At 39.6% G+C, this 24,829-nt stretch overlaps 1 protein-coding gene across 2 annotated transcripts; it reads left to right on the plus strand.

The window, feature by feature from the left end:
* Window positions 1-5,343: 5,343 nt before the first annotated feature.
* arl5a (ADP-ribosylation factor-like 5A) lies at window positions 5,344-23,176 on the plus strand. Of its 2 annotated transcripts, XM_042084691.1 has the most exons (7): window positions 5,346-5,780; window positions 7,585-7,641; window positions 13,605-13,665; window positions 16,899-17,046; window positions 21,279-21,362; window positions 22,002-22,153; window positions 22,489-23,176. In XM_042084691.1, the coding sequence occupies exons 4-7, from the start codon at window positions 16,903-16,905 to the stop codon at window positions 22,535-22,537; spliced, it is 429 nt and encodes a 142-aa protein (XP_041940625.1). In that variant the 5' UTR covers window positions 5,346-5,780; window positions 7,585-7,641; window positions 13,605-13,665; window positions 16,899-16,902; the 3' UTR covers window positions 22,538-23,176. The 2 variants fall into 2 exon arrangements, with proteins under 2 accessions (XP_041940624.1, XP_041940625.1); XM_042084690.1 differs by lacking the exon at window positions 7,585-7,641 and having other exon boundaries at window positions 5,344-5,780.
* Window positions 23,177-24,829: the final 1,653 nt, after the last annotated feature.

A 24,829-nucleotide genomic window follows, 5' to 3' on the forward strand; every position in this document is an offset into this window, starting at 1 on the left:
TTTTAAAAGGTGGAACATTTTCACCGCAAAATGTGCACTGTATCATGTAGCCACTCTGCGTCTTTTTATGTTCGTGCCCACATTAAATCCATTCCACTCACGTTATCAAGAGAATACAGTAGCCTAAAGTTTTATTTCGAACGCTTACTTTGGTCTCACTCATTGGATCCAAATAACAGAAATAGCAAACTCTAAGTTATGGTAGGGTAAGTTAAGCTATAAGCACATAACCAATTAAATATGAAGAAAAAAGTGAACAAGACAATTTTTGAAACTATTTCAGTATGTAGGCCTATCAGTGCTTTCTGAACATATTGAACACACTTTTAGAAATACCGTGATAATACCGAAAACCGTGAAAATTTGGTCACTATACCCGTGAGGTTAAATTTTCATACCGTTACATCCCTATTGTCCATGCCCATACCCTGTATTCCAGGCATGTTGGGACATCTTTAGTGATGTCTTATGTGTTTCAGAGTCGACAGAAAGTTGAGTTGTTCCAATTATACTGCTTACGTGACATAAAAGGCCACATAGTTCATTCAGAAAGCTGCTCTGCAAGGGGAAAATAGGGGTAAGATGATTCTGAGTGATCTACTGAGCGTGTCAGTAAATCACAATATCTTCATTATGTTTCTAGTGTACCCTCCTTCTCTCAGTGAGCTTGTCAGAGGAGGGGAAGGAACACTCCATTCGGTAATGGAGAAAGAGCCTGGCTCAGCACAGTAGAGCTCAAGTTCCACTGATCACGTTACACTAGTGCAGCTTGCCCTTCTGCTTACCAAGAATGATCATATCAACACTGGGGGGGGAACTGGGAACAAGGAACTGTACTGTTCAGATTATCTATGTTATCTATTCTTCATCAGAGTAGCATTTTATGAATTGGAGGACAGGATCATGGTTCTTCTCTATATCAGTTTGTTTTTGTTTCTCAGTTTATCCCATTCTTATGATGTTTCTCACATAATCCCTCATTGTAATTCAGAAGTGTAGATTAGCAGGCATTTCAGGCTCTCATGTTCCTTATAATTTATGTTCAACTATACACACACCATTAATAACATATAATGTGTTAATTTTATTGTGAAAAACATTTGATCAGAAAGGCATGCATAATATGAGACCAGGCAACATCCTGATGTGTGAAGGTTGTTCTTCAATTTACAAAACCAGAATGACTGAACTTCTGTGATATCCATGTGTGTAACTGATTAACTGCGCGTCGGGGTCCGGTTCGCCTTGTCTGGACTTATTTTCCCAATAATGACTAGCGTTCTATACATTATCCCTTACTTAAAAGTATAGCTTATTAGTAGCTTCGTGATAGCACATCTGAAAGGGCAATTGCACTTTGGTAGCAGCACAAGTAGGATGGTAGGCCTACAATATTGTAGTGTTGAACTTGAAAAAGAGCCATTGGTTCACTTGTTGGCCTGCATATATTTGTAAAGCTTACGTTACATTTAAGCTTTTTAACATTTATCTGGTTTGTGGGTTGGAAAGGGGATTCAGGGGAATAGAGCATTTGTGTACAGTGGTTTTGATCCAGTTGTAATTCAGGTCTGGACAGTTATTTTCTTCAAAGAAGATACCAACTCTAGAAGACTTTTGTAGCAAAGTTATTTAAAAGATATATACTTTTTTCTTTTATTCCAGTCTCATCCTGATTAGTCTGTAGAAAAGTATTTACAGATCACTTTGCCATTTCCAGAGATTAGTTCAATTGAAATCCTGATATTTCTCAAAAGTCAAAAAGCCTGAATTGAGTGTTTGACCAAGTGCAGTTGGAGATAAGTGTCCTTACTGTACTAGCACTGCCATACATTACCATATATTCCATCCACATCTCCTATTTCCTAGAAAGTATGAATAAATTACTTTGGGGCCTTCTGTTAAGCTATTTAGGTAATTTCACCCAGTTGTATTAAATTAAGGAGTTCTTGAGAATATTTAAAGGGATATTCCACCATTTAGAGAATTGCACTCATTTTCTAAGTGACTAAGATTTCTGGTAATTTTCCTATTTAAAACTTGTCTCCTCTCAAGTTAGAAAGTGTAATAAGACCAACGGAAAATGAAACGTGGCGATTTTCTAGGCTGAATGAGAGTATAGTTCCATGTCAAATCAGCCTAGAAAATCGCTACATTTGATTTTCTGTTGGTCTTATTACACTTTCTAACTTGAGAGGAGACAAGTTTTAAATAGGAAAATCACCGGAAATCTTAGTCCCTTTTAAACGTGATGCTAGCAGGCGAGATGCTAATAGACTAATTCAATTCAATGATCTATGCTAGGCTGGAGCTAAAAGTGGTATCGCCAGACTCAGAGAACGGCTTGATGAACTGGAGAAAGGTAAAAATCAATTGTTTAACTCAAGGGGAGGTGGAAAATGAGTGTAATTCCCCAAATGGTGGAATATCCCTTTAAGGTAAACTGAAAATGTATACCCTGGAAATCCAGAGTTCTTGCGAGAGCACAATTTGAATTTGCTCAGCAAGTCACTCTGGCATTCAGTAGGCTAATGATATATTTTGTCTATGGTAATGATGCTCATTAACTATGCCCTTGTATCCGAGCTGCACCAATCACATTGGTGTATCTGATATAGGTGGGCCAGAGGCAAGCTAAACAGATGACGACAGCACTGCAACGTTGAAGTCCGGAACCAGTCAGTAGACATTGGTCGTAGTGTTATCCAATTGCGTACAGTGAGATTTTCAAATGCATGCTTGGTGCCGCCCCTCAAGTTGGGCCATTTTCATTACTCAATGCCAGACCCTTAATCTTTCGTATTTGGGTCTGGATTCTAGTTGAGAAAATGTACTGAATTAATTGAATAAACTTTCAAAATGCCAGTTGAAAGTATACAATGCTTCAGTCTAAGATTTATATGTTCACAGAATGAGAGTTATGAAACATCTTTAGACATTGGTTAAGTATATCGATAACACTTTACGTTAAGGGTACATGCATTTTCATGAATTCATGCATGAATTAATGAATGATTTATGTATTACTTCATTTCTTAATATCTCATGAATCATCAGGAATTGACATGAGTCATAGTCTGTCATTCATGACCTCATACATGAATAGCACATAAACTAAAGCAAGTACAGTGGGCACATCATTATGAATTATGATTTATTAAGCATGATTTTTTTTTTCCTGCCAAAAATGTGGTAATCACTGCTCAAATTCTGATTTGAACATAACTTGTGCAATTCTGTAAACACGTGACATTATTCACTACTTTAGGGGACACAGACATGATGAACTCATGAGCAATTAACCTTAAATTCATGTAATCATGATGATCATTCTTAGGAAATCATAAATCATAATGATGTACCCACCGTACCTAAAGCTTTTGTTGATGTGTTGTTCATGCATGAGGTCATGAATGAGAGACTATGAACTCTTGTCAATTCCTGATGATTCATACAATATAAAGGAATGAAGTAATGCATAAATCATGAATTAATTAATGCATGAATTCATGATAATTCATGTACTCTTACCGTAAAAAGTGTTACTAGTATATCAGTGTTTAAGCGCAGTCAAACGTGTTGCTCTCCTCAGAAAGTAATATTTCACAAGAAAACTAGTCATGGAATGTGTGGGGCTCTTTTGTTATAGTCAAGAATATAGGTATATCCCTAATAATAGAAACCATCTGCAACGAGACATTTTCTGGGCTTATTTCTGGGTTAAACAGACAGCGTGAGCCACTGCCCACATATTTTAATGAGTGAAATGAAACTGAGTGTAGGGTGTGGTGTGCTAAAGCTCTCTGAAGTCCTTACACTTTGTATTGACAAGGGAAATGTTGACAATAATTTCCTTACAAGTATCCCAGCCAAAGAAAACCTCTTCTTTCTGTACCTGCATCTAGTGTAAAAAGATTTCCCGAAGAGCATCATTTGGTGTAGTCACTCTGTTATGAATATTATTTAGTCATACAGTGTTTCTGAATCTTTGTGACCCCATAGATCTTGTATGAATTGTAAGATGCTTTCACATCGATTTGAAACATGATTTTGTTCCATCCCAAGATACCTCCTTTGTTTAGTTCCTCATGTATATGTAACCATGACCTGGGCAAGGCAGAAAAAAAGACCTTTGCAATAGCCATGTTTTCGTAATGCTGATGAAATTACTTTATATAGGCTAAATCCAACTAAATTGGATGCTATTATCTATTTGATAATCCCCATGATTGTTTTTTTTTTTCACCATCCAAACAGGCACATTTGTAAGAAGGAGACAACGGTGAAGGATAATATAAAATGTCAATTTACTATGCAAATGTGTACAGTGCTGCATGTTGATGCTTTACCTCCCTCTGCTAAGTAGCGGCTTTGATGGAGTTCAAATGAAGTTGTGTCGTTATTTTTGTGAAAGATTACAAAAATGCAATGCAAGTCTGCATGCAGAATATATAACTTTGAGTAGCCTAATTGCTGAGAGAGAATATGTTTTATGGAAATTAGAAGTGTGAAACCTGACTCTAGCTGCATTTCAAATGTTTTTTTTTAAATAAAGAGAAAGTGCTAAAAACTCGAGTTTTAACCTGTGTTTTAGCTTTGAACATAGAATGATCCCTACATATGGCCTACATCAGTAGTTCTCAAAGTGTGGGGCAGGCCTCACTAATGAGGGATAGAGACAACACATGACAAACGAAATGTGTCTTTTTTGTGCCTATCTTTATGAATGCCTTTCTTTATTGATAATGAAGATTAATCTCAAAACAACCACATGCAAACAGTCATCATAGGCCTACATACAAATTAAAACAACATCAGATCAAGGGACCGGAAAGAAAATATAACACGGAACCATGGTGCAAAAATCTATTACTGTTGCTACCATTTTGTTGGGACAATGTCGGACAGGTGGGCCTTGAAAATAGGGGAATGACAGAAAAAGTAATAGGCCTTTAATATGCATAAGTCAGGCCTACATACAGAAATATAGGACACATAATACGGTAAACACATAGACAAACAGGGCCTAAGGTTGCCGATCAAGTTTTAACACCAGGTGGGCAATCTTAAATAAAAAATACATTAGGCCTACTAGACCTTGGCCTAATTATAGCCTATTCACAGTTTAGGCTATAGGGCAGGTCTTTAACTAAACGCATGCTGTGCATATCAAATAACTTTCAGTGTGTTATAGATGGAGACTTTTGTAATTAGTGTGGTATTTAACACTTTAAGGACCCCGGTGTTTTCAGATCAGGTCAGAGGCCTCTGGACAATGAGTGAATGCGAGACTATGGGGTGAGCGTCAATTGCAGTCATACGTCACACGTTTTCAGTTTGAGGCCCCATGTGTCAGCACTGGTTGAGCTGCTGCATAGCCACAGCTGTGTCCTCCTCATCGACAGCGCTGTACTCTGGAGCAGCAAACCCGAACACAGGCCTGATCCCTTTCTCGCCAGATCTCGGCTAAGATGTGTATGATGCTGGGTAGTTAGGCTATCGCAGTGTACCTACGTGTAAGAAGATGTCTCCAAAAATGTCGATATATCGTTAACTCTTCGTAGAATCAATGAGAAATCGTGGCGAAGGTCTTGCTTTAATGGAAACTGAAGTATTCAATGCTCGCTATTCCAGCAGTTCTTGGTAGCTTGCTTGCTAGCTTGGGCTAACCAACGAGCCAGCAGATTGTTTTCAAAGTCTCGAATTTGTGGCTGCCTCTGAAGGCCCTTGGTCTGCAATGGGAATTATTTTTACGAAGTTATGGAGGCTGTTTAATCACCAAGGTAAGCATGTCATTAACAGTAAGTGGTTGTGGAGTAGCTTATATTTACATGCAGTTTGTTAGCGGGCTGGCTAATTGGCAAGCTGTAACGTTATTTTGGTAAGCGTAAGGTAGTTAGCAGTGTACAGTTAACGTTAGCTTAGAACCACGAACTCTCGTATTTGCAGTGATGGAACAATTAGTGCAAACTATAATATTTTGGTATGTAAGATAATATTATAACTTAGTGCACACAGCGGGTTACAAACTCCAGTAATAGTGTGTTGTTTTTCTATCATTTTCGCGACGCATTGCTAACACAACTGGTTAGCAAAGCTCCTCATAAAAGCGTACTGGAAACGGTTACGCTTTGGAAAGCCTTCATACAGCAGTTGTTTCCAGATGTAAAACAATAACTACTGAGTGTTCAATAAGCCAAACAGCACATCAAATGTCTAGCCTCGTCAGTGATGGTTTAACATTAAATGACTGGAGGGACGTTCTTACAACCTCGTGATAGGCGGCTTGGCAGACTACATTAATAAGTTAGACGTTTTATCGGATAGTGGTGCTCAGCTGCCTTGCTAACAAGCTTTCCTGACTTCAAGGTTTTAAACAGACAGCTAAACGCAGAAAATAAACACTGTCATAAACGTGGGCAACTAACGTTAATGATGGTCCTATCAAACATTGACTTTACAAAGCGATACGAAATCGTTTTATTAACATTGACAACGCCTTATAACGAACCTTAGTTTTACGTGAAGTGTTCAATACAAAACAAGGAATAGGGGGAATAATGGTAGGTTGACTAACGTTCTATCAGGCAGCATTGTTGTCAGTAAAAAAAATCATATACTTAAGCCCACGTGTCTTCGGAAACATTATTTCTAAACCCCGCATAGGAAATGTGATAACTGTTTGCCTGTCACCAAGCCTATTCATTTTAATTTCATAAAAACTTTGTCAAAACAACTTTTGCCATTCCACTAATCTTCAAATATCACAAGTAGAATAATTGATTTCCATTTGTCATGTGTTTCATGACACATTCCAATACAGCCTAACTTGAAATCAGCTCATTAAAAAGCTTTCCACAAAGATGTTTAGATCAATTGATAATGTAGGGTCATTGTTTAATATAATGAACTGTAACCTGAAGGCCCCCTTTGTAGCTTCCCGAGCCCCTTTGTAGGCCCTTCCTTGTTGAGAACCACTGGGCAAGGATAAAGGGTAGGCCTAGTTACTGCACTGGCCAGGTACATCACCTTTAGTAGCACCTAGCCTTCATGCATGCTGCATTAGTCTTTCGTAGGCTAACATTTTCGTGGTGTGTTCATATGACTGTGGTTGTCTGTCTGTGAGGAGGCTAGTAGGTATCAAGTTAACATTCTTGGATTGGATACATGAGGGATGTTGCACAACCATTGCATAGTATAGCAGCCAGTGGAAATAGAGAACAGAGGCTTGTGTGGAATACATGCTAAAACGTTGTGCATGCACAAAACCTGGAAAGAATTTTACACAAAAAAAAATCAGATTTATGAATCTTGGTGTATGCAGCATTCCACACATAAGTCAGTGGAAATGTAGAACTGATTCAGCACCCATTGGCAAAAAGATAGCAATTAAAGTTGTCTGTTGTTTGTCCATTTAAGTTGTCTGTTTGTCCATTTAAGTTGTCTGTTAAGTTTTCTCTCAGATTCTTGGAAAGTGTAAGCTATAGGGGACAGCTAAGTAGAAATCGAATAGAAGGTAATTAATATGCTCTGTTAATAAATAAATGGACCTGTTTAGACCTGTTTACTTCTCTTGTACTTTTCTAGTGTGGTGGTCTTTTCTTTAACAACAAGACAATGGTGTGGGATGACACAGCCTAGCAGGTTAGTCCTAAAGTGATTAGGAGTTAACAAGGCCGATATTGGCCGATACCTATGTTTGGCTGATATATCGGTGCATCCCTAGTGACCGATCCTCTATATCAATTATACATGTGGTGGGTCCTACATAGACAGCTGGGCCACTGGCTCCAAAATGCATGTTTGCTGTAGACTCTTGACTGTCCTAATTATAAGGATACAGATGCCTGGAAACTAGTCTTCCCTCCATATTATGAGAGTGAGTGAATTTGTGCAAATAGTGACTTCCTTAGCAGACAGTGGCTAAGAGCCTGATGAAGGGCAAGTGGGAATGTAATCAAATTTGTCTATGGAGGCCTAAACATCTCCTGACTTCAGAGGTGAAGAGAGATGGCTATTTTAATAATCGGAAGGCATACAATGTCCTGTCACACTTAACTGTACTTCTTTGGGTTTTTCTTTTCAAACTTTTTTTTAAAAATAAGGCTAATCTAAGCTATTTTAGAGGCTGTAGGCTGTTGAGCAAACAAATCGAATTTCGTACTACGTCTAATTGAATAGCTCAAATTATGAAATGAATGAGAAGAATAAATCAGTAGCCTTAAGGATTGCTGTACTATGTGTAACATCAGTTCTAGCTTCAGTGGCTGGCATGTCCCATCTTGTAGCTGGTCGTTTTGGAGGTCAGCCATCAATTTGAAGTAAAAAAAAAGAATCTTGCAACACAGCATCAAGCATACATCCTGTACCCAAAAGTAGCTCTTTGTGTTAAAATGTCATGTGACCTTGTTCACACATAAATGGCCTTTGTTACTCTGCAGTCCTAATATAGTATAATACCTGATGTTCATAGCAAGTTACATACTCAGAAATTATGAAATAGGCATATCTTACTTCTACTGTCAAAACATGTTTGAATTGATCAATTTCAATTTAGAAATTCAATTTCAGTTTAGAGTGAATGATGGTAACCCAAAAAAAGTTAAGGATGTTGAGGTTAGGGATGTGTTTTAATTTGGTTGAATTGGAAGGAAATCTCACAAGCTGACTTTCCTTGACTAGGGAGAAGTGGTCTTACTTTGTGAAATACTCTTTGTTCCAAACCTTCAGCAGAGCATGTCCACAGCATACTAGTTAGTCTTATCCATCGTCAATCCAGCATTGGGTTTGTTTTAGTTCATCATGACTGTATCCAGCTGTTAATTATGGAAAAAACAAGCCAGATTTAACATAACAGAACATAATTCATAGCTATTTTTATGTGGATTGGATTGAACTACAAAGCGTAGTAGTGTTGGCTGTCAAATTAGTTATTTATTATTTACAATGTTATTGATAAAGTTGCTTAATATTAGTATTGTTCCTTCATCTGTGACATTGCTCAAAGTAAGCAGCTTTCTGTTCTCTATTTAAATCTGTCTATTTACACTATGGCTTGCCAGATGGCTGGTTTAGGGAAATGGATGTCTTCAGCGCACAGGCAGGTTATGATGAAAAAAAGATAACAGTCTATATCAGCAACATCACACTTCTGCCAGCACTTCACAAGGAAACTTCCATTGCACAGAAATGATGCAGAAGACAGAAAAATGCATGTGCAAGACAAGGCCTGAGGTTTTCAGCTTTGTTATTGTGGGCTGTTTAGCTCGCAGTGGAAATAAGGTTGTGATAAATGAGCTAGCTGCTCAAATCTGGGAAGTCAGTGTATTTCAGGCCTTGTTTGATTCTCTACAAAATATAGAGAATGCCCCCCCAGCTGTGGCGATATCCAACCCCATGACCACGAGTGTCATATTGCTTTTATACAGAAATTGTGTTTTCTATCATTTATTTACATTTTTGTTCGTTCATCCTCCACCCACAAATAGTTCTGATCTTTAACCTCTTCGTTTACCATTGCCAAGCAATGTGACACCACTCGTTGCTTGCAAGTGAACCCGAAAAAAATTATCCAACATGGCGGAGCTAACGCTAAAACGGTAGTAGTTCTGTATTAACGTTTGTGTTGGTAATTTAATGCAATATGCAGAATGATTACCAACAGTGAAAAGTTTGGGGATGTGGGGATGTGCTGGGATATCGCCACTCGTGATGCCTCTCGTCCAATAAAAAAATTATTAAATAGCTCGACCGGACCTAACTGTTGTATAATTATAGTGGATGGAATCCACTATCTTGAAATCTCCTGGCTTCTTATTATAACCTTTTCTTTTTACCTTTTCAAGAGTAAATGCGACTCTAACCGCTTAACGTATACACATGTTGAATTAACCTTTCTGAAGGTCTGGTGTGGGGCAAGAGTTATTATTTCAGATTTTTAAAAAAGTTTATACTTTTTGAGAAATAGGGGATTAAAAATGTTAAAAAGCTCATTTTTCCCCCATAGACTTGAATGGCTGTGATGTCATAATGGCCTAAAGCCAGCTGCGCTCATTAAGCTCCCAGAGTAGTTGCCGGGCTAATCAGAACACTGGCACAGGTGTCACCCGTGAATCCAACTGTCTCAGCTTCTAATGCATACAATGTGGTGCTCCCCAAAACTACACATCCTGTTTAACTGCTTCCCGTGTGTCAAAATAAAAGTCACAGCCATATCTCATGCTTTGCGCATTATATCTCCAGAACGGCTTGACGCATATGCTTCAAATTTGGTACACGTGTTTGTATGGACTCAAAGATGAAGTCAGTTGATGTTGGAGGTCAAGTCCATGAATACTCTGAGCACGATATCTCAAGAATGCCTTGACATACGTGCCTGAAATTTGGTATGAGTGTTTGTATGGACTCAAAGATGAAGTGAATTGATGTTGGAGGTCAAAGGTCAAATGTCAAGGTCAAAAACACCTTGAGTGTTATATCTCAAGAACGCCTTGACACACAAGGTTTTTTGGTACAAGGGTTTGTATGAACTCAAAGATTAAGTGATTCAATGTTTTTTTTCCACCAACATTAAGTCAGCAGTTTTCCATCCACTATTGTAATTCCTCTGGCATTACATTTCTAGTTGAAGATGTTTTTCGCTGTGATAATGTTTTCTTTTATGTATTTTTTTATGTTAGTGGCTGACACCGTGTAAATGGTAAAATCCAAATGAATCCTTTTTGACTACTATAGTCAACCATAGTACTGCGGCGTTATGCCCAGCTTTTCCACCCTGTGTGTTCAAGAGCATTCATTGTGGCCAACCCACAAGTAGGCTATCATTTCAGTGTTCTAAATGGGAACGCTGAATCCACCACGTCTTGGAGATGTTATTGTTTAGCCCAGAAAGACAAGATCAAAAAATCTGCTAGTGTGCTTAGACTAAACCCCAGTCACAGGCGTGTGGGCTGAAAAAACGTTCACATTTCTTGTCTCCACTCGTCTGAACTGTGCTTTTAGTGTTATATAGGTCAAATGCCACGGGCTGCAGGAAGGCAGCGATACGGTTTGCCTTTTTTCTTTAAACTCGAGCATTATATTTTCTCTCCCTGTGGAAAAGGCCTCGCCCTCATACTCCAGACAGCCAGCAGATTATTTCCAAGGTACTAGACAAGTCGTCAGGGAGTCGGAGCCTATTTTGTGTGCCCCTAAGAGTGTGTATAGTGAGGATTACAGAACAATTTTGCAGTTAGATGACAACACATAGCCTGTCAGATGCATTCTGAAAGCTGAAAACAAATGGACAGGTGTTTCTTGCAAAAGTTGTAAGGAGAAGTTGTAAAGGAAAGAATTGTCATATTCTTCCTTCTCCCCCAGCTGATGAGCATCATAAAAGTGAATCAGAGATCATCAAATATTTCAGGCAGCAGACAGCTTGCACCTGAGTTGATTGTTGACAGGAAACCAGTCAGACATGTTATTGTTAGCCCGTATCTATGGCTTCCTGTTTAGAATGTTGTTCGCCAATAGTGTTGCACCTATAATAGTTAAAGGATATGCCTCCTTAGGTAGGATACTCACATCATAGGTTATAGCCTAATCACTGATAAAAAACGCTTTGTTTTGTATTTTAGATCACGGGTGAGCCTGATGATCCATTATTTAGTTTACAGCTCAAATCAAGTTTTCAGGCCGTGACCTCATAGTTTTTAAATGATTGTGGTAGGCTTGGTTCTCTTTTCAAGTTCTGCTTAAGTCTGCTCTTCTGTCAGCCTGTGTCTTTCCTTGAGGTCTTTCTTATAAGCTTACATGTTGCATGCTAAACTTAAAAAAAAAAAAGAAAAAAAAAAAAAAAATGCACATTTCTGGTGGAGTCACAACACAGCTCCCACTGCACCGTCACAACACAGCTCCCACTGCACCGTCACAACACAGCTCCCACTGCACCGGAAACATATGTGCTGGCTAAATAGCCCTCTGTGCAGGGCTCTACAGTGCTGTTTTATTTGTTTGTATTGGTAACCCGTGCAGATCAGGTACCCACACCGTTACAACACAGCTCACACTGCACCGGAAATGTATGTGCTGGCTAAATAGCCCTCTGTGGCATATAGTCTGTTGAGGCAGGTTCTAAGTTGGTTGAGGCTTGTCTGGTTCTAAGCTGTAGTATAATCACCTCAGAAAATTGTCAGATGTTGAATAGGCTGAAACGGAAATACCACACACTAGCAGCAAATAATAGGCTACTCCCTTTTATGTTTGTTTGACATTACAGCAGTGTTTCTCTGAGAGGAAATCAGGTCTTGGACTTGACCTTGAACTGGGTGCATCATGGGTCACCCACATCTGAACGTAAAAACAAAAGAATAGCCAGAAAAACAAATGAGCTCACCAGAGAGGGAAAAGTTTGCCCTGCCAATATCACTTTTGCCAGTTTGTTGCACACTGATGTTTCAGTTTCTTTGTGTATTGCTTTATGGCTTAGACTTTGACAGCTTGTAAACTAGGTCAGAGGGAGGCTGTTTTGGTCTTGATGTTTTAAAATAAAATAAAAATGTTTTTATGCGTTTTGGTATATGCAACACATGCATTGTCTGAGCACTGGGTATGCAAGAAAATTGTTTCGATAGTACAGATTCAAGGAAGAGACTTGGAATCGGGTGTGGTTTTGTGTTTAAGTAGATTATATGAACATCCTGTTTTCTTTCAGCTGACTCCATGGGGTGTTTGCTGGACTAACTGAATGAGTTGGCTACCAAGTTTCAGTCCCCAGCTCAACTGTGTCAGAAATAATAGAAGGCAAACTAAAGGACCTCTGTAATCATATAAGACACTAATTCTTATAGCAATTCATTACAGCATTTCAGATTAACACACTAGCAGTTAAATTGTTTATGAAATTGGATTCTATTCGAGACAAACTTTTGCAAACAGTAAGGTAATTCATACTTAAACAACTTCAACATTAACTGATATTATCACACTTTTTTGCTGAAAAGAGTGTGGTTGTGGAATCATGAAAGCGACAGAGATTAGCCCAACTCGTCAGAGATTAGCCCAAGTCTGTGAGGGTAACCATAGTCTCTCTGGACAAACTGTGAGGTCTGGCGGTGCCAAGTCCAGCTCAGGTTGTGTTGTGTGCTTGTGTGGGTCCCTGACTGATTTATGGCCATTACAGTGGCAGGCTGTGTGAGAGAGGGGTCCCTTTTGAAGATGATTCATCACCGGAGCTGCAAAGGGCTAACAATGTCCTCAGTGTTTCAACAAGAACAAAGGGCTCAGGGCCCAGACAAAAAAGACATTCACTGTCTTGATAGTCTTTTACAATATAATCTATATGTATTTGCCTAAAAATCAAGATGAAACCAAAAGGAGGAGGCCTTTGTTACTTCCTTTTATGGTAAAATAGTCAGCTGGTCTCATTAACTTCAAAGCTTTATATAACGAAGCCTTAATCTAAACCGATATCACTACTTTTCACCACTTACAGAAAAGTTTTTATCACTTTCATCACTGTTGATTGAGAATACCACATTGTGGAAGATCTGTTTTTGATAGGCATGGTAGGTACATCAGGTCTTATGAAATGGCTCCTCACATTGTGTTTGCTTCATTATATGTTTCAGAGCACAAGGTCATCATTGTGGGCCTCGACAATGCAGGGAAGACGACCATTCTTTATCAGTTGTAAGTACCGACCCAACTTCCTTTTTGGCTACTTTTGGTAATAAGGGAAATGGTAGTGCAAGGCGAGGTGAGTTAAAGGAAATCATTTAAACAGTCTTTCCTGAGACGAGGGACAAAAAAAACGACAGACAGTGGGGGGGAATAAACTTTATGCCATAACAAATTAAACCGCATGTTCATATTTACCATGTAGTACTCAGCTAGAGAGAGAGATGACCTGATGCAACCTTTCAACTTGTGAATTAATTTGATGGTCTGACAGCATTGATGGTCAACACAACAAATCATTTTCACAAGATAAATGGAATTAATGGAGTAGTTCAGTTCAGTTATTTATTATCCACCCCACCCCCCTCACGGACAGTTTCAAGGCACCCCTGATGAACCTTTCATCTGTCCATCACTTTGTCCCATTACCGTCTATTTAAGGACGCTTTCATACCTATTTTGCACCTCTTCCAGGCGGTCTCGGCCCATTTGTTTTGTTCCGAAACCGAGAGTGAATGTTGCTTTCACATAAACCTAATCGAACCAATCTTTAGGGTAAACGTTCCGATCCAACAAGCCAGGTATGAAAGCGCCCTAAAAAAACGGACCCACCTCTAATCACTGTTGGAGAAAACACATAAGAGCCAAGGACCGCAGCGCAGAGGTATCCTCGAGCAACAGAGTTTTGGTGGACAATTCCAGGCGTGTTAGGGGTGTTCTGTGTAGTCTATAGACCACAATATAGCATAGGTGATTTTTGTCCTTGATATTTACAGATTGGATAAAAGTCGAGTTGACAAATACGGACATCTGCATTAAATCTATTACACTAAAAGGATTACTAACATTGCTGTCCCTTTTTACAGATTATTGTTACAGGCATTCTTTGTATCAAATTTCAGTCTGTCATCAATAACTGTTCCAATATGCCTATCCGCTGTATCAATATCAACAGAATGGTAACCTAATCATTTTGTGTTTACTATTGATGCTTGCTGCTTCAATCTACTATCTTCTAAGATAATGGGATCTAAAATTTGATGATGGTGTTGACATATCATGGTTACAACACAGGGGATGTTAAATTGAACAAACTATTCAAAAACTAAAATTGATCAAAGCCTGTCTGACATTGATGTATTCTAGCAAGGTGGGTCCTTGTGTCCTTGATGTTGCCTAATTTTGTTAAATTTTAGTGGATGCCTGCCAGTTTTGACATAAAAGTGGGGACACAACTGTGAAACCTTTATAAAAGGAAGCATGTTTTCACCTGCTCATTTAAAAAAAATAAAAATGAGAAGGATGGTGTTAAATATGTTTCACATATAATTTACCATTACATTTTTTAAAGCAAAATATTTTTTTGACCAAAGAATAATGGATGCCACACAGAGGAGAGTGTCTTAGATTTCCAGAGCTCCCAGAACGCCTGGTATTGCAATCATGTTTTCGTCAATTTTAGACAAATTTGGTAACCTCTAAATGGGTACATAGTGCATTTAAAATGGCTGAAAGGGGTATTTCCTACATTGTGTTAATTTAATGTAAAATGAAATGTTAATGGTAAATGTAATAAACCTGGGAACAGTTACATTTAGTTGTCTCATGTCTCAAGAATGGTTATTTTTACTTATTTTGTTTTTCGTATTTTTACTTTGGTTATGATACTCAAATTATGATCTGGTGTGCAGAACAGACACATCTGTTGTCCAGGTTGTCTTAGTGGTTTGTAGTTATTGGATTCGAACACCCTGCAAAAATACACAGAAATAATCTTCAACAATGTTGTCAGTTTTACAAGTTGACACATTTATCAGTGCCATTGGCGCAGTGGGTGTTGATTACAAGGGTTTGCATGTTATTTTGGGGTTGGTAGCTTGGTAGTTTTAGTAGGACACACGTGCCTTTTTTTAGTTTCTTATCTGTATAAACAGGAGAACTAAACGGAATATCGTAACACCCCCAATTATCACCACTTTTGTTCAGAAATTCTAAGACAACAATGTTTTTTAACACTTCAAAATAACATTTACTAAAGGAACCTTTAAAGGATTTGAACAGAATCTGGTTTGGTTTTTAACGGGAGCATTTACTGCCTGAAATATCCGATTTTGTTTACCACGCTCGGAGTTATAGTGCTGGCCTGATGGGTCGCCTATTTACACCGTTTCAACGGCACATTAACGGTTAGACCGAGAATTCTCGTCATGAAATTAAAATTCCACTGGAGCTCCAAGCGGTTGTGTACACGCAGCCTTACAACACTGTTTACAGCTCTTCGAGTCACGGTTTAGATACACCTATGGCAGGGGTCTCAAACTCAAATGAGCTGGGGGCCAATTCTGCCAACGTCATCTGTTTGGATGCACCAGATTTAGAATAGGTGAATAACATAGCCTACCTAAGACTTCATCACACGTAAACGTTTTTCAACATTTGGTGTAGGCCTATTTCTGCTTAATTTCTGCTTCAATTTATGCAACACTATGGCCTGCATCGCTTCCGCGTCATTACAAATGCACGTCTTTGTGTTTCTCGCGTGTAATACAAGTATTTCCTGAAAACTTTGCGCAGCGATTTTGGGTTTGAATGAAGCTCTGGATGTCTAGCACATAGTGGAGCAGAGTACAAATGAGATTTGTCACCGTACTTGGAACTATCGTCTATTTTAATCAGTATCGTTGTTTGTCACAATTAAAAAGTCTCAAGGGCCGGATTACATTATTATTTTGACATACGTCGCGGGCCGGAACTGGGCCGGACGCGGGCCGGATTTGGCCCGCGGGCCGGGTGTTTGAGACCCCTGACCTATGGTGTGAGTGGTTGCGTTTCTTTAGGAGTCCGCTGTCTTGGTTTGTATAGATATTAAGTGACACATACACGCAAGACGGTGGAAATACGGGACCGACGGTAATAGGGGGAGTTCCGATAGTTGGGTCAACAAAGAAGACTGAGAAAAAAAAAAATCTTTGTATTGAACACACACTGGGGTAGCCTGGAAACCAAGGTCTAACTAAAGCTAATTTAATAACTACGCAAAATGAATTTGCTAATTTAACACCATGGGCAAGACCTTAAATGCAAATGTAGTTGACTCCCACATGCCATATGATATGCATGCATGGGAACTTTGCTTTTTCACTGACTTTGGCCTTTGCCCACTATTAAAATTGGGGCCCTGGATGTGTCTCATTGGCCAACGCTGGATGGTTGCTAACTGTATTCATTTGCTCTCATTTCCCCAGCTCAATGAACGAGGTGGTACACACCTCGCCGACAATAGGCAGCAATGTGGAAGAGATAGTGGTCAACAACACCCATTTCCTCATGTGGGACATCGGGGGTCAGGAGTCCCTGCGCTCGTCGTGGAACACTTACTACACGAACACCGAGGTGAGACCTCTCACTTGACACGCTCACATGTTTGGAGAACTTGATACAATCGCATATAAAAGGCAAAGGAGGGTTTATGTCTGCCTCCTGCGGTGTGAACTAACTAGCGCACACTAATTTACCAGTCATAATGACATGTTATGACCTGCACCTGTGCCTTACTTGTAAGCAGACATGGGCAGTATTTTAATTAGATGTATTTGAAATGCGTATTTAATTACTTTAGGGTAATTTGTATTTTGCAGGATTGGAAAAAATAAAATGTAGTTTGCAACAAAATACTTTGAGGTATTGTATTTAGTAGTATTTCAAATATTTTTTTCCTAAAATAAGCCAAAATTTCATCACTCATATGTTATCTACAGCCATGACAATAGGCTATGCTTATTATAGTTCGGAAGGCCAGAATCATCGTGGTGAACTTGGTTTTGTTTGTTAAAGTTTTTTCTTTGCAGTTGCCGTTTGTTGCCTAGGGGTTACTCAATCAGAATAGGGAGGGCGCCCAGAGGGTAGGGAGTAGGTGAGCTACACATGCAAAGACACACATACATACCCACACGCTTCTCCATGCACACACAAACAAACACAGACATAAAAAGAAAGAAAGCAGGCTCTGTCTGCCAATATTAACTAGGGATCCTTTTACTGTGCATTAATGCTTCCTTATATACAAACCAAGTCATAAGACAGCCAATATGAAATAAATAAAAGATATATATGAATTTAAATTTGCCTCATGGGGCCTACCGTGGGCCTGTAGGAGAAACAGTCAAATCTGAATGAGAGAAAAAGAGAGTAAAACAAAACAAAACAAAGTTTAGGCAATAAATCATGCCTCCCATATACTCAGGCCAAATAAGATCTAACTTATGTTCAACAACCATGGGCTTAGAAGAAGAGAAGGAAAAAAAGAGAAAAAAAATGCTTTAGTAAGAATATGGAAAAGAAATGAGACATTTCAGTTCCCATCAATTACATCTAGGCCTTCAACCAAGGATATCAGTGTGAAAAACTGCATAATGCAACAGATTATTTTAATCTTGTACGTCGAACAAACGAGTGACTATAGTCATTCAGGGCAGGTTTGTGTAGTGTCCCGTAGAAAAGATTCCACTTCTCCTTCTTCTTCCACTTTAGAGTAGCAGGGTAAAGCAAATAATATTCCATATCACGTTCGCAGAGTTTTTTCTTGATATCATCAAACTGCCAACACTTGAGGAGCGGGCCAGCACTGAAGTCAGGGAAAATATGGACGGGGTTGCCATTGTACTCGTTCTTGTTTCTCACGGGCAAGTCAAGTTTCACCAGAAAAGGCCTCGGCCCAGCATTCTATTCCCTAGTGCAACACCTACCCGGCTCTGTGTAGACACTAACTACACTACCAATAGGGCTGCACAGTCCCGCCCACAGCCGATGCCGGAAGTAAAAATTCAATGCAATTTCTCCATCGACAATTGCAGTATAAGCCATAAAAACTTAACTGCACGTGGTAGACTTAAAACCAGCTACGGCTGTACTAAGCGATTGTATATGCTCATATAGACGCCAAGAGTTCATAGGGCACTAACCTTGTTTTGAGATAAATGCCTTTTATTCGCGAATTCTTGGATAAGTACTTCATTACCCACAATCCTGAACAATCCCACAGTGATGCCTCTGATTGGTGGAAAGGCCATTATGGTCATAGTTCGAAACCTTCTCAGCGAAAATTATTAACAAATATGGCGGAGTATTTTACTGCCTATGGCGAAAATCTTAATGTGATTAAAAACTTTCTTGACGAATATTGGTACTTGTATCAACAAGGATTGTGGTTTATAAATCACACAAACTTAGTCAGGGCCAATACACGATCAAATAGACCACTGTAAATGTTAGTCTAAACACTCAAAACTTTTCAACCTTTAGCTTTTTCGACATTGTATGTCATTACATAATACAGCTAACATTAGCCTACATGCTGCAACACAGAAATATATTATGTTTTAGTCAGTATCCAAAGGGGTGAAAGCCACTTTAAATTGGGTCACATTATTGACTGTTGTGTGTCCAAGAGTCAGCTTGTGGGTTTTGTAAGGGCCAGCATGAGGGACAAGACCTACAAAGTTGTGGTGAGTTAAGCAGGGAGGTTGGTAACGTTAATGCTGCTAGTTAAACATTAGCTAGGCTACTGTAGCCTTCATACTGTATGATTCATATCAATCATGAACCTAGGAATACTTCTTTGTGCATTTAATGAACATTTTGTGTAATAATTCACGGCAAATTAATAAACTGAATATGGTGGTCCAAGAGCAGACCATGCACCGGTCCATGCATCAGCCCGACTGAGCAGTGATGACAGCATAGGATGACAGTAAGGTACGAAGCACTGCACCATGTTGCTAACGTTAACGTTAACCGCTTTTACACACACACACGATATAAAATACACAATGATAAATATAAAATTCAATGTCAAAACACTATTATTTACACGATTACTCCTGAAATAACTGCTATTAACTGCACATTCACTATATAAAAATAACTGTTTGGAGGAAAGGGTTCGCGTGCTGTCGCCGGTTGGAAATTGTTCAAATGGCAATATTCGCGCCGTTTCGTCCTTGCTTATATTATTCAGTGAGGCGTGGTGGTTTATGGGATGAGTAGTTCCTTCGCTCGGAAATGAAAATATGTACACAGTCTTGTACCTTTGACTTTTTTTGGATTTTCTCTTAGTTTTTTCACTCAAAATGGTATGTTGTATGCTTATGAGTTATGCCGTAGCTGGTTAGCCTAAGACATGCTGTAAAACTCTTTAGATATGGATTTTTCCAAAACATCAATGGGACAAATGAATGGGAATCTTACTTCCGGCACCTTGTAACAAACGCTCTCTAATGCTTCCAAAAGAGAGGGCTACAATACGCATCAAAAGGTGTGGGGCGACTATTTCATTACACTATGCTGGCAATCAAAGTAGTGGACATGCATTAAATAACCAAAAATACAAACATGGATCGTCCACGCAATAAACCCAGGAAGTTTTACCAAACACGGTTGAATCACACAAAGACACAAACTTTAAACCTCCGTGCTTTATAGAATTATTGTACCGGCGGGTTAAGAAATCTACAGGAGGCCCGCTCTGTTCATTCACTCATAAACAAAACAAAGTGCGCGCATCGCGTCAGCAACCCCAAAATCCCCCCAAAACGACACGCAAAACAATTTGTCCAGTATATTGTGCAATAGGTCCAGACCGTGGAATAATTAAATGTCCGAGCAAACAAAACAATGTCCTTTTAGGAGGTGGCAGCCTTTCCGCGAACGCAAAAAAGATAAGGAAGGACACGGCAGTCCGGTTTTAAAAACCCCACATCTCACCAGCCTGTCCTTGTTGGCAAACGCCCGTCCAGATTACAAATCCCCATATAGCAAAAAAAAGGCAAAGTATCCAACAATGTCCGAGAGAACGAAAAAAGGGTAATCTGAGACCGTGCGATGATACTCCACACTCACGTAGTCCAACATGTCAAACACATAGGCCTGTTCGCGCTGCCCCTACCTAACGTGATAGCAGAACATAAGAAAACTTATGTCCCACGAACGCCTCCCATTGATTGACAGGCCAATCAATGGGAGTTCCTCATTACCAGTGTGAAAATCAGTCCTCTATACCCGTGTGTTTACTTCAGTTCTGGTATCTAATGTTCATGACTCACATAATTACTATTATACAAACAGTAAAATTCAAAACCATACATGTACATGCTCAAAATAAAACACATCATTTTAATGGGTGACCATTACAACCTAACCGCATTTTGGCTGTGGGCGGGACTGTGCAGCCCTATAACGGCCAGTTCAAACACACCTGGCTCCACCGGAAACAAACGAGCGCTCAGAGAGTCTTCTGTGCACGCAGTTCACCTACAGTTAAACTGGACCAGCCATTGGACTGGTATTACAGCAGCATACAGTATACATGCTGTCGTGTGTTTACCAACATGAGCCACCATGTCTCCAGGTGATCTTCAGCACTGTTGCTCAGAAACTGGGAGGAGTCCCTCATTGATAGATAGATAGATAGATAGATACTTTATTGATCCCCAGGGGAAATGATGCACCCAGCCCTTCCACCCTTGGGTGCTGCCATGGCAACGAGTGGCCATGATTCATTGAGAATATGCTTTGCTGATGTTCCAAGCTCCTCTCACGCGACCTATTGTTCTGTTATCTCGTCATAGTTTGTGATCGTGGTGGTTGACAGTACGGACAGAGAGAGGATCTCCGTGACCAGAGAGGAACTGTACAGAATGCTTGCACATGAAGTAAGTGAGGTCTTCAAAGTGGCATACAGGTCGACAGCAGTGTGTCGTGTCCTAATCCTTGTGTTTATGCAACAGGGGTGCGTTTCCCAAAACCATAGTTGCTAACCTGTTAGCAACATGTTGCATTGCAACCAACAAAGTTGCTAACTTTGGGAAACGTGCCCCAGTCTAGTTTCACATTTATTTGATAACGCCAAAATGTATTGCTTAAAGGCACCCATATGCATTACTTTTACAAAGAAATTACATTTTTCTGTCACAGCAAAGTAGGATGTTCGAAAGAAACTGTTTGTTGTTTAGTTGAGGGTACTTTCAGTTCCTTTCAGCCTTCTTGTTTTGAGTTCAACATTAGACCACAGGGTTTTTTTTTGCCCTGTCAATATTGTTTAAGTAGGTGCTCTAGTTACAAAGTTGAACCAAAGCCCAATCGTACATTGTTGCAAGTAGCATGGTACCACATACCATGGTGGCAAACTTGAAGATGTAGTTTCTCAACTTATGGAACAGATCATCCTTCTAATACAAACATATTTAGCCATTTGTGTGATGCCATTGTCATATTTGCATTTAAAAAAATATGCTCATAAAAATATTACACCTTCCAGTAGGTACCTTAAATAAGCATGTTCTATCCCCCAGGACCTTAAGAAGGCTGGTTTATTGATCTTTGCCAATAAACAAGACGTGAAGGATTGCATGACCGTGGCGGAGATCTCTCAGAGCCTGCAGCTCACCTCGGTGAAGGACCATCAGTGGCACATCCAGGCCTGCTGTGCTCTCACTGGCGAAGGGTACGACCTGCCGCACTGCCATGCTCCAGGGAGGAGGAATAGACACTGGGTTGCTTGTCACAGAGAGAATCACTATGATTTTAGCTGTGCCTTTCTGTTTATTTTAAATTGGACTGAACTCTGTGATCTGATTGTAGTGAATGGAGAATACTATTTGGGACTGTCTAACTTTAGAATGTGATATGGTGTTTACAGTTGACCTCTATGGTATGAGTCAGAAAACTGCAGTGTGATGTGTGTTGTGTACATGCATATCTATGGTATATCGTGCTTTGGACTCCAGATGGCTAAATTGCCCTGACGACCCTCTCCTTTTTTTTTTGCTCGCCCTGCAGGTTATGCCAGGGCCTGGAGTGGATGATGTCACGGCTGCGAGTGAGATGACCTCTGACCCCTTAGTGTGCAGTGGGTTCACTCTGATGTGCAGGCGTGACTCTGGGGGCCGGCTGCTGCTCAGCTCACTGTGAAGGTGACACAGTGACGTCACCAGGACTCATGGTTTTATTTATTTACAGATCACTGCTCAGATTAAGAACTGTGAACAACCACAACACCACATGCAGCAACAACAACAACAAACAAAACAAAAACCGGACTCTAGACTTTCAGGATCAATGAATTCACACCAACCCAAACCCCTGTGTTTTCATTTTGATTTTTTTTTTTTTTTTGATTTCGTTTGTTTTGTTTTTCTTGCACGGTTTTACCCTTTCATTAAGAAAGGAGAGGTCGGAAGGGGGAAAAACAATTAAAAATGAGAATGGATCTAACTGTAGATGCAGAGGAGAGCTTTGGAGAAGACAGACCCAGATGAGCGTACATGCCTGTCTGGAGTACTGCAGTGCTGCCAGCCTGCTGGAGATTGTGTTGCCCTGTATGTGCAGTCCAGTATTTGCATTAACCTTGTGCCTGCATCAGAGCCCTTAGGCATTAAGGGCTGAAGAGACAAGCGAAGAGGGGAAAAACTCCTCCTCTCTGCTCATGTAAAAAAAAAACAGTGAAATAAAGTGTTTTTATCTGTCATTGCTGCTGTCGTTGTAGTTTATTATGTATTTTATGTATGTTTTTTCCAATATAGAGAGCATTGCCTTTTGTACATTGCCTTGTGTAATTTACTGTTGTTTGCTCCCAGGCTGTTATACCAAGTGTATACAGAAGGCTGCCAGGGACTCATCCAAAACCATTTGAGAAGCTTAAAGTACTTGCTAAACCAGTGTTTGATTACAGAGTACCGGTACATTGTTTAGGCGTATAGTGGAATTATAGTGCTCACACTGTTGACCAATCCCAAGTAAAGTGTGATACACCATCAGTCCTGATGAGGGCAATGTTTTTACTTTGTCACTGACAATGCTTTACACTCCTGACTAAGGGACAGAACAGGAAGTTTGAACAGCTTCACAATGTTCTTGCTTCACATATATGTTAAGAGGTTTTCAGTCTGGAGTTGTTCAGATTTAGCCTTCTAGTTTGGAGGTGTTAAATATGTAGCTAGTCAGTAGCCTAAACCAAAGATTTTAGAGCACTAGGCTACACTAAATTATTTGGTTAGTTATTTTCAAATCTATCAGAATAAACATCTAATTGTTTTCAAAGTACAGATTTAAGTTGAGTGCCCAGTGTAGACCACATTGTCAGAACAAATGTGGGTATTATACTAGGTAGAATAAGCTCACTACATTGCCTCAGCTATGAATTTCTTAACCAGAAAAAAAAAGCAAAGAGCTCATTGTTTTGTTTTTTCAATGTGGTGTGCACTATTGTGCTCGAGAGACAAACCATGTTGAGGCAACATTCACAGATGATCTTGAAAACTGGTTCTGGGCAGTGCTGTGCAAGAGGCCTGAACCCATGACCAGCATGAAGTATAATGTTAGAATTTTTGTCATAAGATGATGGCAGGTAGACACTGTAATATGTATATTATTTAATTTTTTTGTTTTGTTTACCTCTAAGGTTATGCTCAACTGAGGTAATCTACCAATGCTAAAGTTCCATGCAACATCAGTTCTCCAAAGTGAACCACTCCCGATTTTCCTCAGCAAGGTCACAATTCTGTAATGCTATTTAAGTGCGGACCTTGACAAAGGGTTCATGATGTCCACATTTGGATTTGATGATGGGCACCAATTAACAGATCTCCTTTTCTGCAAGTCAAGAAGCACTATGAATACTGCATTTGATCATCACAGTTTTGTATGATGTAGCCTTCTATGATCTCATAAGTGCCATTTGTTAGCCAAATATTATGTAGCATAATTTTTCCACAGGTGTTTTTTAATGCCATCACTTCATTTAGCATGCTTACCTCAGTGATGAAGAGTTTTGTTTTCTGATATGAGAGAGTGCTCAGTGGGGGGGTCCAGTTGTCCTTTCTCCAGCGTGTCATATTTTCCAGTGACTAAGCATCCCTGGACTTTTCCTTCTGCTCTCTGTCATCACTCTCCATTTAGGCTACTTCTGTAGCTGACTGCCCCCCCAAACATCACTGCCCTCCAGTGTGTGGTGGTCCATCAAACTGTCTCTTTTTAAAAGCTCTTCAGATGGTCCCCGTTAATGATGGAATTGGATTCAGTGTCCCTTCACTTTCTGCATGTTTTAAAGTGACAACCATAAATAGTGTCAGTGATGCTCTATTTGAACATTTTTGTACAATTAAAGGGACACCAGGCAACG

The sequence above is a fragment of the Alosa sapidissima genome, chromosome 2, assembly GCF_018492685.1.
Source record: "Alosa sapidissima isolate fAloSap1 chromosome 2, fAloSap1.pri, whole genome shotgun sequence".
NCBI lineage: Eukaryota > Metazoa > Chordata > Actinopteri > Clupeiformes > Clupeidae > Alosa > Alosa sapidissima.

Excerpts from the sequence above, each read along its gene's own strand:
- arl5a (XM_042084690.1), top strand. The coding sequence starts at position 5,735 with ATGGGAATTATTTTTACGAAGTTATGGAGGCTGTTTAATCACCAAG. Across the intron at positions 5,781-13,604 it reads GAGGCTGTTTAATCACCAAG|AGCACAAGGTCATCATTGTG; the intron begins GTAAGCATGTCA and ends TATATGTTTCAG. Across the intron at positions 21,363-22,001 it reads ACAGAATGCTTGCACATGAA|GACCTTAAGAAGGCTGGTTT; the intron begins GTAAGTGAGGTC and ends TCTATCCCCCAG.